This window comes from Pteropus alecto, unplaced genomic scaffold (genome assembly GCF_000325575.1).
Source record: "Pteropus alecto unplaced genomic scaffold, ASM32557v1 scaffold98, whole genome shotgun sequence".
Classification (NCBI taxonomy): Eukaryota; Metazoa; Chordata; class Mammalia; order Chiroptera; family Pteropodidae; genus Pteropus; species Pteropus alecto.
In genome coordinates this window covers 18,723,492-18,740,026 of record NW_006443570.1, presented here as the reverse complement: position 1 = coordinate 18,740,026, position 16,535 = coordinate 18,723,492, and the positions used below count along the sequence as shown (strand labels likewise).

At 32.2% G+C, this 16,535-nt stretch overlaps 1 protein-coding gene across 3 annotated transcripts in view; it reads left to right on the top strand.

The window, feature by feature from the left end:
* The window catches only part of NF1 (neurofibromin 1), a 210,654-nt gene that overhangs the window by 41,583 nt on the left and 152,536 nt on the right, over positions 1 to 16,535 (top strand). For all 3 annotated transcript variants that reach the window (XM_015599200.2, XM_006924984.3, XM_025041713.1), the window contains exons 3-11: positions 302 to 385; positions 3,632 to 3,822; positions 9,447 to 9,553; positions 11,162 to 11,229; positions 11,475 to 11,550; positions 12,261 to 12,418; positions 15,245 to 15,418; positions 15,887 to 16,009; positions 16,255 to 16,329. In XM_015599200.2, the coding sequence (XP_015454686.1) occupies positions 302 to 385; positions 3,632 to 3,822; positions 9,447 to 9,553; positions 11,162 to 11,229; positions 11,475 to 11,550; positions 12,261 to 12,418; positions 15,245 to 15,418; positions 15,887 to 16,009; positions 16,255 to 16,329 (1,056 nt within the window). The remainder of the gene's footprint in view (positions 1 to 301; positions 386 to 3,631; positions 3,823 to 9,446; positions 9,554 to 11,161; positions 11,230 to 11,474; positions 11,551 to 12,260; positions 12,419 to 15,244; positions 15,419 to 15,886; positions 16,010 to 16,254; positions 16,330 to 16,535) is intronic.

Here is a 16,535-nt window from a genome sequence, read left to right as displayed (position 1 = left end):
ATCATTCAGGATTTTGGTAAAGATCTATATGTATATCTAAATCCCATATGTTTTTAAAGCATTTACTATTACAAGGTTAATGGCAGACTATAAATGCCAGCAGTTTTGTTTGCTCGATAATTTACTTTGAGCATTAGGATAAAATCAGAAATAATGAATTTAAATATATCATAATCTGAGAGATAAAATGGAAGACTTGATTTTCTTGATCCTTAGGGAGTCCTACACTTTTCAGATATGTGCTGATTGATATTGGAGAGTAATAACCAACTTTTAGTGTTCTGAATATTTTTGCTTTTAGAGAATATTTGGAGAAGCTGCTGAAAAAAATTTATATCTCTCTCAGTTGATTATATTGGATACACTGGAAAAATGTCTTGCTGGGGTAAGTAAATTATTCTTAAGTAGTCAGGTTTGTGATTTTTTGTTTTTTAGACAGAGCTAACTGGGTGGCATAAACAAAGTTTCGAGAGAAAATTATTTTCTCATTTTTTATAAATAAATATTAGGTTTACTTATAAAGTGTTAAGCTTGAGCCACATATGTCTCAGGTCTTTTAGAAACAATTTTATGAAAAAAGGTCACTATTTGATATAGTTAATTTCTTCAGATATTGTTAAGCCTGTGTGTCATTGCTTAGCTTTGAAAGAATATGATGCGAAAAATCAAGAATAATCTCGTTTCCCCCATATGAATCTGATTTTAATATTTTACCCTTCAAATCTATATAAAAAAGAGAGCTTAATAAGTTAAAACTCTATTACTGATAGGGTCCTACCTTAAGAATACTTGCTGTTTATAAATAGATACGTGAGAATTAGTTGAGTACAAAACAGTTCTTTCTCAGGTTTCTTCTCAGTATATTTCAACCATGACTTAATTAGAATGTTTTCAAGACTATTTCTGTTGTTTAAAGCAAAGTGTTTCTATACTTCAGTGGCCCTAATTCTTTCTTGAACACAAATAGGAGTTTATATAAATATCATACCTCCATTTTAAAGATCTGTCTATTCAATATGTATTGGAGTTAACGTTTTTCTTTTATTCTCTGATGTTCCTTTGGCATTTGCTTTTATTTAGAATTGCTTGTCTCTTTCACATATGTTACAGTTGTTCTCTATAATGCATTTAGATGGTAGAGACTTTGATACACAGGACTGATTGTGTGGTTAAGAAGAGAGGAAATGGTCAGAAGTTTTGGGGGGAAGTGATAGATTAGGGAGTTGTAAAATAATTACATTCACGCAACTGTGTATCCTTAGAGAATTATTTAAGTCTATAGGCATAAAATCTAAGCATAATGTTTTAAATTCTTATTGACCATGGCTGTATTCCAGAATTGTGAGATAGTGTTTTTAAGTTTTCAACTTAAATTGAAAGTGAGCTAGTTCTGTTTTAGCTCGGTGCTTTCTATTATTTATGAAACGTTGTTATTCATTTGTAAAATGGAGTAAAAGAACAAAAGGGCTGTTAAATAGGATATGGAATTGTGAAGGTGGACAATTTTTAAACTTCTCCTATATCAGTTCTTTGTAGTGGTTTTATTGCTTTGATTATATAAATACTAGTAGGTCAGCTAGTTTGAATGAGAGTAGGATGGTTTATTGCCTCTCTTAATTCTACAGCTTTTCTCTGTTAACATTTGTAATTGAGAGGTAATGGTAAATGTATTTTATAAAATGATCACTGATGTTACTGGCCCCTCTTTGGAGAAAGTCTAATTTAAACTAAAAAGTAGGTGTGGTATAACTTATGTAATGCATAAAATATCTTATCTTGCTCTGCTCTATGATTGAAAATGTATGTTTTTTTCATGGTTTGTAATTTAAAAAACAATACTATTCACATTCTTGAAAATTGTGTTTTCACAATTTTAGATCAAAGATTTTGAGGCAGTTTAAGACAAACTGAGTGTGCAAATACATGTTTATCATATAAGTAGTTGAAATAGCTAAGTGAAAGTGAACAAATACTTATCAACATCATATTATCAGTAAAATTTTATAGGATTTAGGAATCAAATTTTTTTTCCCGTATGTATGACCATTATTCAAAAGATCGAATACTTCTACAATTTTTATTTGCTTATAATTGGAGTTAATTTCAACATCTCTAGTGTTTGGCTAGCCAAATGAGAAATAGATATTGTAATTCAAATTTGGTAGGTTTTCGTGATATCTGTTTATTTGCTGTCCATATATTTCAGTGTATTTGAATCTGAAAGCACTTAGATTGTGAATTCAGAATCGAGCATAGAACACAATTATACAAAATTTCGTTCTTTGTTGTCATACTTGGAATCACCAAAATTGTCATTCATATATGTTTACTAAAGCCATTAGGTAAAATATTGATGTGGAACAGTATATCTGCAGGATAGCTTATCCATTGATTGTTTTGCTAATTATAAAGTAGAGATTTATTTTACAAAGTAGAGATCTCGGTGTTAACACAAAAGTTATCAAACTTGGTGTCATTTACAGTGAGACCTGGCATTATGTACTCTTGATGTGATGAACTGTGCTGAATTACCTAAAGTATATAACCTGAATATAATCAGACCTAGGTTTAGGTTTCACCTAACAGAAAATACAGTAACTAGAAGGACAAGTTAAGTTACACCATTAAGAAATAATCAAATCAACAATATGGAACATTCTGTAAGGCACCTGGCCCATTTTCTTAAAATGCCAGTGTTAGAGAAAAAATGATGTATATGGAGTAAGGAGTGTTTTTTTTTTTTTTTTACACCTACAGCACCTGTTCTTCCTAGGTGTCTCCCATCCAAGTACTAACCAGGCCCAACCCTGCTTAGCTTCTGAGATCAGATGGGATCAGGCGTGTTCAGGAGATTGTTTTAGAATAAAGAGACTAGAGGAACATAACCATGCTGCAATCTATGAACCCTTTCTGAAGCTATGAAAGACATTTTGGGGGCAGTTGGGGAAATTTGAATACACATTGGGTATTAGCTGACACAAGGGAATTGTTTATTTTTCCTTGGCATGATGATCAATTGAAATTATATTGGAGAATGTCCTTATTTTTAAGAGACGCCGAAGTATGTGTGAGGGTGAAATATGATGATGTTTGTAACTTACTTTGAAATGGTTCAACCAAAATAAAATTATTTGTAATAAGTAGTATCTATCTGTTTTGGTCAATCTGCTCAAAGGCAGGTGTGATTGCCTACTCATGAATTTATTTGGATGTTGAGACTGATGATACAATGTACTCACCAATAAATATGAGTAATGTTTATTTAGAACTCACAACAAACTAGGAATTCCCAGGAGAAGAAGGGCTAATGTAGGGATTTGACAAACAGGAGAACAGGCGAACAGGCAGGAGTGGGTGTGGGCGGCTAAAGAAGATGGATGGGGGCGGCTAAGACTTTTATTGTGATTAAGAGATGAAAGATGGAACCATCCTCTTTATTAGACTAACTATAGATAGATATAGTTAGTCTAATTATTCATAGTAAACACAAATTAGCAGTTATTGAATCGAGGTGATTATATATATGGGTATTCATTATTTCAACTCATGTATATTTGAAAATTTTCATAATAGAAAATATTTACATGTAAATTTAAGAAAGTTTAGAATTATGTGATTATTTCTATTTTAGCAACCAAAGGACACAATGAGATTAGATGAAACAATGCTGGTCAAACAATTGTTGCCAGAAATCTGCCATTTTCTTCACACCTGTCGGGAAGGAAACCAACATGCAGCTGAACTTCGGAATTCTGCCTCTGGAGTTTTATTTTCTCTCAGCTGCAACAACTTCAATGCAGTCTTTAGTCGCATTTCTACCAGGTCAGTGTGTAAATCTACATCGGACTGTTGTAAGTAATATAAATTTTAGAAGTCTTTCTTTAGTCTACATAAAAATAAAAGGTCAACAGAAATGAGTTTGCCCTGGGCTTTTATAGAAATTTTATGCATTGATTTCCTTGAGATTTTTATTATGTAATATTGTGATATTGTTTGCACAATTAAATATGAGTACTGGTATAAACTTAAATCTAAATTTAGGAAGAAATATCAACCATGACCAGGTGTTTTTTTTTTAAACACTAGATGTGAATTTTTGATTTGGCTTTTTAACATATTTCTTGAAATGAAATTAGTTAGAATAGTTGTTAAGAGTAGTCAGAATTCTCATGATCTCAATTCTGTTCCTTATTACAAGATCCTGTTACCAAAACACAAAACAGAAAACAAAAAACTCCAAAAAATGGACTGTGTTTACCAAAACACAAAACAGAAAACAAAAAACTCCTAAAAGTGGACTGTATGAACTGTAAAAGCTCCCCTGTTGAACATTTACAGCATGTGCTCTGCTGTTTTATCCTCATAGTATCCCTGAAATGTAGGTGATACTTCCCCCATTTCACATATAAGCAAACCAGTACTCAAAGAAGTTATCAAGGTGACATGCCAAAATGGAAGTCCCAAAATTTTTAAGTCAGACTGGCTTCAGAGTCTATTAATTTTATTATACCAGGTTTGCTGCTTCCCTGTACTTCTATTTTAGCCACATTTTGATGAAATCCTTTTTATAATATATACTACTGTGCTTTAAAATTGTGTGATAAATATATCCTAAGCTTTTATTCATGATTAAAAATCATTATGTGATCATCAGTTGTGATATACTATAGAGAGAGAAATTGGTATAGATGATGCTCTGTGGAATAGAATTATAACTGACAGTAGCAAGTAACTCTGGAACTTGCTTTCATGTAAGTGATTTGCCTTTCTTATGCAAGTAAAGTCAAATGGGTCCATAATTATGACCCAGTAGGAAGTATTACATAAACCATTTAGTGATTCAGTGAATCAAAATAATACAGAATAGAGAAAAACAATCCTCTTTGCTTATTGATAACTGCATCTTTTGACTTGTCTGTGTTGTGTAAACAGTAGACTTCCATTAGTCAGATTTGTTCATTCTTGTGTTGTTTTCCAACAGGTGTGAATGAGAACATGCATTGTAATTTGAAAATTTGTGCTATAGTGTTTTGGGGGAATTGGCTAACTTCAAAATCTTGCACTCTTTTTAATTAAAAAAAAAAAAATGACATTTCTATTATCACGATGCTAGGCCACCGGTCCCCAACCCCCAGGCCTGAGACTGGTACTGGTCGGTGGCCTGTTAGGAACCAGGCTGCACAGTAGGAGGTGAGTGGCGGGCAAGCAAAGCTTCATCTGTATTTGCAGCCGCTCCCTAGCGCTAGCATCTCTGCCTCAGTTCTATCTCAGATCACCAGGCATTAGGTTCTTATAGGAGCACCGGTCCTGGTGTTGAAAAGATTGGAGGCCGCTGTGCTAGGCAATAATATTCTTCAGTCTCTCATCAGAATTCTTGGTGCAAAGAAAATTAAAATTTTATTTAATGGTATAATATGAATGATAATGTTTGGTAATGTTTATACAATATACAGTGTCTTCATGAAATCTTTTGAGGGCTAACATTTCATATTCTGAAGAATAGTATACTGAAGCAGCAAGGTAATAAACACCTAGGGACTAAGAGGAGCAAAAATTATAAAAAACTACAAAGAAAACAAAACCTCTTTGTTTAGGTGACTACTAGACCAGCCTTACTTACTGTTTAAAATAATCTTACATTGGAGGCAGAAAATGATCAAAATGTGTTTTAGTCTATCCAAGCATGAGTTACTTCATAAAACATAGCAAATGTGCTAGCTTTGAAAACTCTAGAAATTTTCTGTATTTTATGGGATTTTGCAGCATTAGCACATGTATAAATAGACAACTTTTGTGTATTTTTTAAATCTAGTTCACTGTTTCCAGAATAGAAGTTGTGTCTCTAGAATAAGCCAGTTTCTTTAGCTTTCAGGGGGACCGACTGCTCAGAAATGGGATCTATGAAATACGTGTTTCAGACAACTAACTACATTGCTGTTTCATTTAGCTTGTGCCAGAAATAGGAGCTGATCTTGTTAGAGGACCACTCACCTAAAAGACCATTGTAATGGTTTAATTTAGATAACATATCTTATGACAGTATCATGAATATTTGCTGCGTTGGACCATTCTACCTGTCTACCGATGTTTCTCTTTTAGGATTAACATTAGCTTTTGATATTTGTCTTTTACTTTTCTTTAAGGGAATATGGGTTACAGATCTTATGCCATGTTCTGTGGCTTATAGTACTCTTATGTAGAGGATTAGCTGCTTTCTCCATAGACTTACTGTACGACTGTATTAGATGTAATCGTATTTTTAGTGGGAGGGCCCTGTGGAATATCTGCTTTGACATACAACCAGAAACAGAAGACTCAATAACTTGAAAAGTTCTGGTGGATTCTTTTACAAATCTGCCAGGTTTTTTTTGTTTGTTTGTTTTTTAATGGTTTCAAAGGTATTTCCCGTTTGCCCCGAGAATACTCACTGGCAGGGCTTGCGATTGCAGCGTTTACCCCGAAATAACCCACGGTTATCAGTCCTGACCTTACCCTCAGAGTTTGCCATGAAACATCTCGCTTTTATTATTATTTTCGCATTGCTCTAGTATATTGATAGTCTTTGGAAACAAATGACATCATTCTATTTATAGCATTCTGTTTTTAGTAGTTCACTGAAAATGTCAAATCCTAGAAAATGTAGCATTCTTATGTGTGATGTTAAATGAACGCTGGCAGTGAGCTGCACTTTTTTTCCCAAACAAGAAAAGCATTAATAGTTTTAAATTTCTTATATGTCTCTAATCATTTAAAGCATAGTCTATATTATCTTTAAGACTGTTAAATGATCTTATATATTTATATGTACCAACTCTTATTCAGTGAATTGTTTTCACTCTTTTGTAAACTTCGATTACAAATTCATCTCTAGTGCAGTCTGTGTTTTCTTTGGGAATCTCTTGCATTTACTTTTGCCAAGTGCCCAGCTCTGGAAATATTTTTTTTGTCAATTTCTCAGCCCCAGATTGTATGGGTAGTATAAATGTGGACCTTAAACCCTTATAAGGTAATAGCCCTGGGTGACATTTTCCCTTACCCTAATCTTAGAGTAGACAGACTTCTTGTGCTGGTAGCTGTTCTCCGCTCCCCACTCCTCCTCCTCCTTTATTCCTTCATTCCTTGTGCTCGCACACGTGCTCCCTCTTGCACGCGCGCACTCTCACTCTCTGTCACTCTCACACACACACACACTAGGGAGTGCCTAGCTCTTTCTAGTCATGTTTTGTACAAGGCCCAGTTTTACTCTGTATCATTAGGGTACAAGGCTTTGTATCCAGTTCTATGTGGATATTAGCCCCAAACTCCTAGGTAAAGAAGAGAAAAAACCTAACAGCCCTCACTCTTCCTTTGTTGCAAGGCCACACCATATCTTCAAAACCATCTCTGGTTTTCAGTTTCTGGACCTGGCTGGTTGGTTGGTGTTTGTTTCACTTTATTACTGTACATTTTAAATATCTTTCTGTTGTTGTTCAGTTTACCTGGTCTTTCTAGATGTTTTAGTATAGGTTTCCCCCTTTCTTTTGCTCAAACTAGTCTTTATTTGATTTCTCTGCTTCAGAAACAATGTTGAAGCTTCACAAAATACCCCTTCCCTATGGAAATAACTGACTGTAAAAGGAATTAAACTTTTCTTCTATTTTTCATAACCACAAGAACCAGCTTTTGCAAAGTTGGCGTTGCTGATTTATTAAGTTATATTTCCTAAGGAGTCATATTCCATATTTCTAGGCTCTATACAGCAGCTGTGGAAGCATGTAAATTAGTATTGAGGACCATCTATCTCATTCACAGTCTGAACTGCTGTTTCTTACCTTGATGATACGAAGACCTTTAATGTAGATGCTTAGAATAATTTTAATGTTAGCTATACATCTGTAGGCTAAAGTAGGTGAAAGAATTTAAGGACGGAGAAATTGATTTCATTTTTAGCAACTAAAAGTTTAGTATGATGATTAAGTTTTACCTAAACTGCACTAAAATGGTTAGAGTTAATGTTATAACATCATGTCGTATTTGTGCCTTTTCATTCTCTGTCTCTGCATTTATGAAAGTTAATGCTTTCATTCTGTTTACATTTTTTGATATCTATTAATTGAAATGAGCATGCCTCATTATAAAGCACAATTCAGTAGATTAGCAATACCAACTTTTGAAAAGCTGACCTCTGGTCGTTAGCGAAAAATGGAAGAAAAGTTTAACCTCTTTTATTTACACTTAAGTGAATTTTTGTTATCAGTTTTAAAAATCTAAACTTTTGTTGTATTAAATTTTTCTACATTTGTGATAACTTCATATTTAATATAAGGGAAATTTGGGGTTTTAGAAGATTTGTGATCTTAAAAACAAGTTCTGTGAGAAAGGGACATTAATCAGATGATCACATAAACATGTACAGATGAAGAGAAGTGCAATGAAAAAAAGATTATTCTTTTTTTTCTGTACAAAGTAAATGTATCTTGTAAATGTAGATAAAATATAGTATTTATCTAATATAATCTTCAGGAGATATGTTTCAAGATCCCCAGTAGATGCCTGAAACAACGGATAGTACCAAACCTGCATATGTTGTTTTTTCCTATATGCACATACCTTTTCACTTAAAGGATTCACTTTATGACTTCTTGTTGGTATATCTAGATTGCCAGCATCACTACATTAGTGCTTTGGGACCATTATTAAGTAAAATAAGGATTACTTAAACACAAGGACTGTAATACCAGTACAGTCGATATGATAACTGAGACAGCTACTAAGTGACTAATGGATAGGTAGAATATACAGTGAGGATATGCTGGACAAAGAGATGTTAAAGAGCAGACAGCACGAGATTTCATTATGCTACACAGAATGTCATGCAGTTTAAAACCTATGAATTGTTTATTTCTGGAATTTTCCATGTAGTATATTTGGACTGTAGTTGACCTCTGGTAACAAACTACAGAAAGCGAAACTGCTGATAAGGGAGACTACTCTACCATTCATGTTTCTGAAGTCTAGTTGATGTGAATAAAAGTTAATAAAATTTATTTTCGTTTTACTTATAATTTGAAATTTGAATATTAAAAACTTTTTATTATAGAAAAAATTTGAAAATACACATAGCAGAGTATAGTATTTCAGATACCCATACATCTCTCACTCTGCTCCAGCAGTTATCAGTATGATTTTTAAAAAAATAAAAATTGTACATATTTAAGGTGTACAACATGATAATTTGATATACATATACATAGTGAAGTTTATTAGATTATTATGGTTTCTCTCATAATGTCCCCTAAATTTAGTTATCTTCCTTTAGATTTTCTTAAGAAATATATATCCTTATTTTGATATGTATATTTTCTCTTATAAACTCATTATTGAGGTGAGAAGAATCTGTTGAATTCAGAATTTTGGACTGTCTTAACACTTAAGTTGATAAATTATTTTTGGTTTTTACTTTTCAGGTTGCAGGAATTGACCGTTTGTTCAGAAGACAATGTTGATGTTCATGATATAGAATTGTTACAGTATATCAATGTGGATTGTGCAAAATTAAAACGACTCCTAAAGGGTAAGTTTAAATGTATGATATATCAAAAATTAATCACTATGGGTGAAAACCCAGCATTTTGAATGTACTAATTGTGTTGAGCTATAACATCAAAGTGGATTTTATAATGCAGATGTCCCTTTGAAATGAACAGTAATATATGGTTCACCCATTTTTGAACTTTTGAAAACAATAAAGAAAATGAGTATTTTAACTCTTGGCAGTGGAAAGTTTTGTTCAACCACAAATTTTTATTTTAATAAAATATAAGGGTACTGTTATTTAATTTTTTAGAATTTTATTTCTTAAGGATACCTGTAGTTTATAGAGTTATCTGTTTAGCTGTTGTAGTGCTAAAACCAGGTAGTTTAGCAGGGTAACAGTTTCACTTCAGAAGATGAAGGAACCAGATTGTGATCTTATGATGAGAGGAGGAATTGAGTCAGGAATCTCATTTCTAACATTTCTGTTTTCAGCTGTTATTGACTGACTTTGTAGCATTACAGAAACCTTATGCTTTCAGTGCCTAGCTTTACTTCTTTGTAAAATGTAACAATAGTAGTCCTACATGGGAATATATTAATCCCTAATATGTGATTTTAAATCTTTGGGAATTGCTTTTTATGATTATGTTGATTGAAATAAACTATCAGAAAGAACCGAGAGTGTTTTTGGTGTAAGTGGGGAAGTGTTAATATAAATCAAGTATCAATGAGCATTATTAATATATTAAATAAATTAATAAACTAAATACCTAAATTCATTTCACAAAAATTCTGTTTTAGCTTATGTAGTATTAGATCCTGGCTAACTTAAACTTGAAACCTTATATAATTCACACTTCATTTTACTTTGTATATTGATTAAAGAATTGTCAATAATGTTTTTAATGTCTGACAGTAAAGGAGTTTTAGTTATATTAATTTTGAAAACCTCAATGGTTCTGCAGTGTAATTTTCAAAATATGTTGTTTAGTTTTCTTAATATTTGCTTTAAACTCAATAACTAGTTCACCAGAGATGTAAAAAGGCTGTATCTATATGTAATACTATAAGACTATGTGTTCTATCTGTATTATCCTTGTTCAGAATTATTTATTTTAGGTTATTACAGTTATAAAACCAAGCAACAATTAAATCACATTTTAGCTATTCTATCAAGGTATGGATAAGTGTTCAGCAATTTTTTTAGACTATAATGAACCACCATTCAGTTCATAGTTGAAATTCCAATTTTGGTATCATTAAACATTGAGGAGTTAAGTAAGTTATGTCTCTGAATGGTAGAAAAATAGATGATGTTTTAAATATCCCTTAGACAATTGCATATTTTTTGAATTTTCTACAATGACCATGTGTTTTGTACCTTTTTAAAAAACAAGTTACTGAAAACAAAACAGGAAAAAAACTCACATCCACCTTTGAAGTTCAAGGGTTATTTACTTTTTATTGAGTTTTGTTTTTAGTGGACACAATGAGTGTTTGGTTTATATTAAATGTCTTTACATTGCTTACAAGTATACTGGAACAAAAGTGTATATGAAAGGAAAGGAGTTTTTACTAGTAGCTCTGAATTATATTTGTGTTAACTAATTAATGTAGAGTTAACTTTAAAATTTTTTCCCCCCAGAAACAGCATTTAAATTTAAAGCCCTAAAGAAGGTTGCACAGTTAGCAGTTATAAATAGCCTGGAAAAAGTAAGTTATAACCTCTTTGGTATTAAAATTTTGTCAATTTTTGGCTATAAATGTTGCTGTTTTTAGTATTTTGAATCAAAGTCATGACTTGAGTGATAATTTCACATTAATTTTTGGAAGAATGCAATATTCTTATGAAGGAAGTTGAAAGGTTGTGATACAATTGGAGCCGTATGACATTTTATTTACTATATTAAGAAAATATTTTTGCTTTCACATACAAATATATGTTTTATTATTTGTAGGCATTTTGGAACTGGGTAGAAAATTATCCAGATGAATTTACAAAGCTCTACCAGATTCCACAGACTGATATGGCTGGTAAGGATAAGATTAGTTTTTTGTCTTTTAAACTCTTACTTATGAGGTAAAAACCTATCACTTTTCAAGTTATTTTGTTATTAAGGTGCTTTTACATCTCGTCAACTTTTATAGGAAATATTAATTTTCTCTTGTAGTTCTAAATTATCCTCAACTCTTTTCCTTTTCTTTGAGCAAATAGATAAAGATGTTTGAAATGAAGCTCTAATCTTTAATTAGAGTTGTGAATTGGATATTTGATGCCTCTTTATTGTAGAGAAGCACATTTTGTGCTCTGAGGCTTTATTTTGTATGTAGGGCAATGTGTATAAAGTAGTAATACCCTTACCTAGAATTCCTGAGACATAACTGCTAGGCAGAGAATACAGATTCTTAGTGAGCTTTGGTAATTCCTGTTTGGAAGCTGTCCAGTCTTTGTTCCTTGAGTACATCACACTTTTCATAAGACCCTGCCCATTGAGACTGAACATAAGTGTGACCATTCTAAAACATGGACTTTTCTAGGGTGGATCAAGATAGTTCTTCTAATATATGGACAACATACCATTCCTCGTCTGCTTACCTGAATGAATTTGTTTGTTTAAGTGAACTCCCAAGTTTATCTTTTAAAAATGGCTTTTGGGTTGTAGGATTATGCCGGCTTTTAATTTAATGCCAGAGATTTTCTTCTCATCTAATAATATCATTTAATATTTCCATTTTTTACATAGATTGTGCAGAAAAACTGTTTGACTTGGTGGATGGTTTTGCTGAAAGCACCAAACGTAAAGCAGCAGTTTGGCCACTGCAAATCATTCTTCTTATCTTGTGTCCAGAAATAATCCAAGATATATCCAAGGATGTGGTTGATGAAAACAACATGAATAAGGTGCGGAGGGCAAAATTATTTTCATCTGTTTAAATGTGAAGTGGTTTATTTTACTCAAGGTGTGTATTACTTTAGGCTTAGCATTCTGTAAGCATGATATTTCAGGGGGCCATTTCTAATTATAGTCATTTTAGGTCTCTGTGTTTGCTCGCCTTAGCAGAGACATAGTTGTACATAAATTTATTTGGAGGGAAAATAAATTATACCATTCATTAATTAAAGACTTAAAACAATCCCTAGTCGCAATTCATTCTTTTACAAGAGAAGACTAAATGATACTTCTGTCAGTGTTAAACATAGTTCTTCTTATAATCACTGCAAGCATTGCCTTACTAGAATTCATCACTTTTATGGTGTTTTTATTTGCATATACTTTGGTGAGTATCCGCTTGGTGCTAATGAGATCATCTGGTAACTCATTTAGGTATTTTGGAACAGTTTTCACAGCACTTTGTTAGGAAGGCAAGATATATATGACCTCAGTAGTGAAATTGGCACTATAACAACTGGTAATTCCTAAGGGGCGCTTACAAGGTTAATACCCAGGTCTTATGCTTAAAGAATAAGATCTGGGTATTAATCTTATTGTTTTATTTGTATTTCTATATGCAGTTTGTTTTGCGAATACATTTTTTATTTTTTTGCTACTTTGGGAGAAATAGTTTTAGCTGACTAAACATGAAATGGGCCCCTGCATGACTTGTCTATGGATAGAGATGTTCAAAATCAGCTGAATGATTCACTACTTTATAAAAATATTGGCTAGCGAATTTATGCGCTGATGTGTAAATAAATGAACTAGATAATCCTTGAGAGTCTCTGCTGCTGTGGTACTCTATTTCGGTCTATATCCTAACTTTTCCATTGTGTGGACACCATTTTTCATGTTAGGTTGTTTTGGAGCCCTTTAGAATAGTAATTTTTTTGTTTCTGTTCATTGGGAAAATAGACATGGGTAAAAAGCTACTATAAATTCAGTAATACTCTTAAGTGAATTTATATTTTAATAATCACAACTGTATCTTTCCAAATGTTTATTGGTCATTTGTGTATTTTCTCTGCATTTCTTTATTTTCCATTGGATTGTCTGTCTTCTGTTGATTTGTAGGGGGTGTGTGTGTACTTTTACTGACTTCTCTTTGTAAACTTTGTTTATGAGTCTTAGTTTTGTTTTTGCTATTTGGATATTTAAAATTTGTATGTAGTCTACTCAGTCTAGCTTTTTTTGTGTCCTAGCTTTTTTGGTCAGATTTCTACCCAAGATTTTATTTATTCATTTTATTGAGATACAATTCACATGCCATAATATTCAGTCTTTTAAAGTATACAAGTCACTGGTTTTAGCGGATTCACAAAGTTGTTCAACCATCACCATATCTAATTCCAGAATATTTTAATCATCCCTAAAAGAAAACTCATACTCATCAGTCATTCATTACTTCCTCTCACCCCAGCCTCTGGCAACCACAAATCTGCTTTCTGTCTCTGGATTTGCCTGTTCTGGACATTTTATGTAAATGGAATAATATAATATTTGACCTTTATGTCTAGAACATGCCGAGATTTTAGAAATGTTCTTCTATATTTTCCTCTAGTATTTTTCTAGGTTTAAAATTTTAGATTTTTAAATATTTCTGGATTTTAAAACATTATTAATTTTTTAATTCTCTTTTCTAGCCACATTCTTTATGAGTTAGTATTAATGGTTGATAGGTATCTTTCCATGCATATCTACTTTTTCATTAAAATAATCAAATTACACGTATGTAGAGTGGTGGTTGATTTTTTTTCCCTATATTTTCTATTCTCTATTTCATTTATCTTGGCTCTAATCTTACTATTTCCTTCTTTCTGCTAGCTTTGGGTCTAGTTTGTTCTTTTTTCTCTATTTCCTTAAGGTATACAATTAGGTTATTGATTTGAGAACTTTTTTCGTTTTTGATGTGAGAGTTACCAGGTATAAATTAGCAGTGCTTGCACTATGTCCCATAAGTTTTATAGTATGTTGGGTTTTCACTTTGATTTGTCTTAAGATATTTTCTAATTTCCTTTGTGATTTTTTTAATGATGTTTAATTTTCACATATTTGTGAATTTTCCAGTTTTCTTTCTGCTGTTGGGATTTCTAATTTCATTTCATTGTGATCAGAAAAGATATGTTATATGATTTCAGTCTTTTAAAATTATTAAGACTTGTTTTATTGCCTAACCTATGGTCTTGGAGATCGTTCCATGTATACTTGATAAGAATGTATATTCTACTGTTGTTTGGTGAGTTTAGCTTTTGACATGTTATATTTGAGAAAACATGTAAGTGAAATGTGAGGTTTTCATTTAGGAGAAAAACCAAAGGGAAAAAGTTTGTTAGTGCAAAGAGGATTTAAGATCACAAGAATGGATGACTTTTTGTGAGGAACGGAATTTAGAGCAATGGAACAGCCTTAAGAGGCTGAAGGTTGAATATAGCCTGGAGTTTTAGGTAAGGATGAACAGTTTGACATAGACCATAACTAAATTATCTTTAATTTAAAAATTAAAGATAATGTGAAAAAGAGGTTGTAGTCATTTGAATTCAGGGTTTAGAAGTCAGCTGTCTTGTTTGGGAAGGACTTTTTCTTACGTTCCTTCAGTATTTCAACAAAGAACATGAACAGATTCTGTTTTTTTAGATTTGAGAAATATTTAAATGATGACAACTACTTGAGAAATAAAACTACAGATATCAATTATGTAGTTTTTAGAGGCTGATAAGTTTCTACTTTATTAGATAAATCTGAAGTCTGAGAAACTTTATATATTATGTTCTCGCTGTATTTGAATTCTGTAGAAATTATTTCTGGACAGTCTACGAAAAGCACTTGCTGGCCATGGAGGAAGCAGGCAGCTGACTGAAAGTGCTGCAATAGCCTGTGTCAAACTGTGTAAAGCAAGTACTTACATCAATTGGGAAGATAACTCCGTCATTTTCCTCCTGGTTCAGTCCATGGTGGTGGATCTTAAGGTAACTTGCATATTATTTCTTTACTACAAACTTTAAGACAATTAAATGAAAATAAACTTTATAAGCATTAAACTAGATAGAGCATTGTTCAAGATTACTGCTAACACTAAAGTTATAAGTCTTCTTTAATAAGTTTATAGGACTTACTTTTGTTACTGTCTTCCTCAGGCTAAATAAAGTGGCTTAGAGAATAAAGAAAACACATAATTAACCAGTTTTATTAAATTAGCATTAATATTTAGATTTGGTTTTAAAATAATGTAGAAATTAGTACTTTAAAGGAATCATACATAGTATAGTAAGAATTTTATCACATCCGTGACCCACAATATTAGTGCTTTGTGCTTCTTCTGGCAACTGAATGTTACTGCCATCTCTGTGGATGATGTGTTGATATTATTAAATACTAGAAAAAGAAATACTGCATGGCTGTTTAATGGCTTTTGCTTGCTATTGGGATTTTCATAGAACCTGCTTTTTAATCCAAGTAAACCATTCTCAAGAGGCAGCCAGCCTGCAGATGTGGATCTGATGATTGACTGCCTTGTTTCCTGCTTTCGTATAAGCCCTCACAACAACCAACATTTTAAGGTGAGAGCACTGGTTTTTATCCAGTTATATTTACTGATACTGTTCATCCTTTAAAAATGTGAAAAGACTAGAGATATGAATAGATTACACCTGTATTGGTATTTCTCAGTATTATATATCAATGTTAATTTTAAGACCTTGACATTTTTTTTTTAACTTTCTTTTTGTTTTTCCTTTTGTGCTCATTTGTGTTACTGCATTTTTTTCTCCTAGAAATAATCTACTATTTTTTTCTTCCTCTGTAGATCTGCCTGGCTCAGAATTCCCCTTCTACATTTCACTATGTGCTAGTAAATTCACTCCATCGAATCATCACCAATGTAAGTCCAAAAGGTATTGCTAAATTACTTAAAATTTTTTTTTTCTTCTTACTTATTTTTTCTTAATAAAGATGTTCTTGGTTTACAAGATTCTGAACTTAGATGTCTGATATAGAAAGGTTTCTCACAGATGATTACTTATATCTAGTAACATTTTCATATTCAGTTTTGACCTGAGGACCTTTATTGAGGAAGGTGTTGTTAAT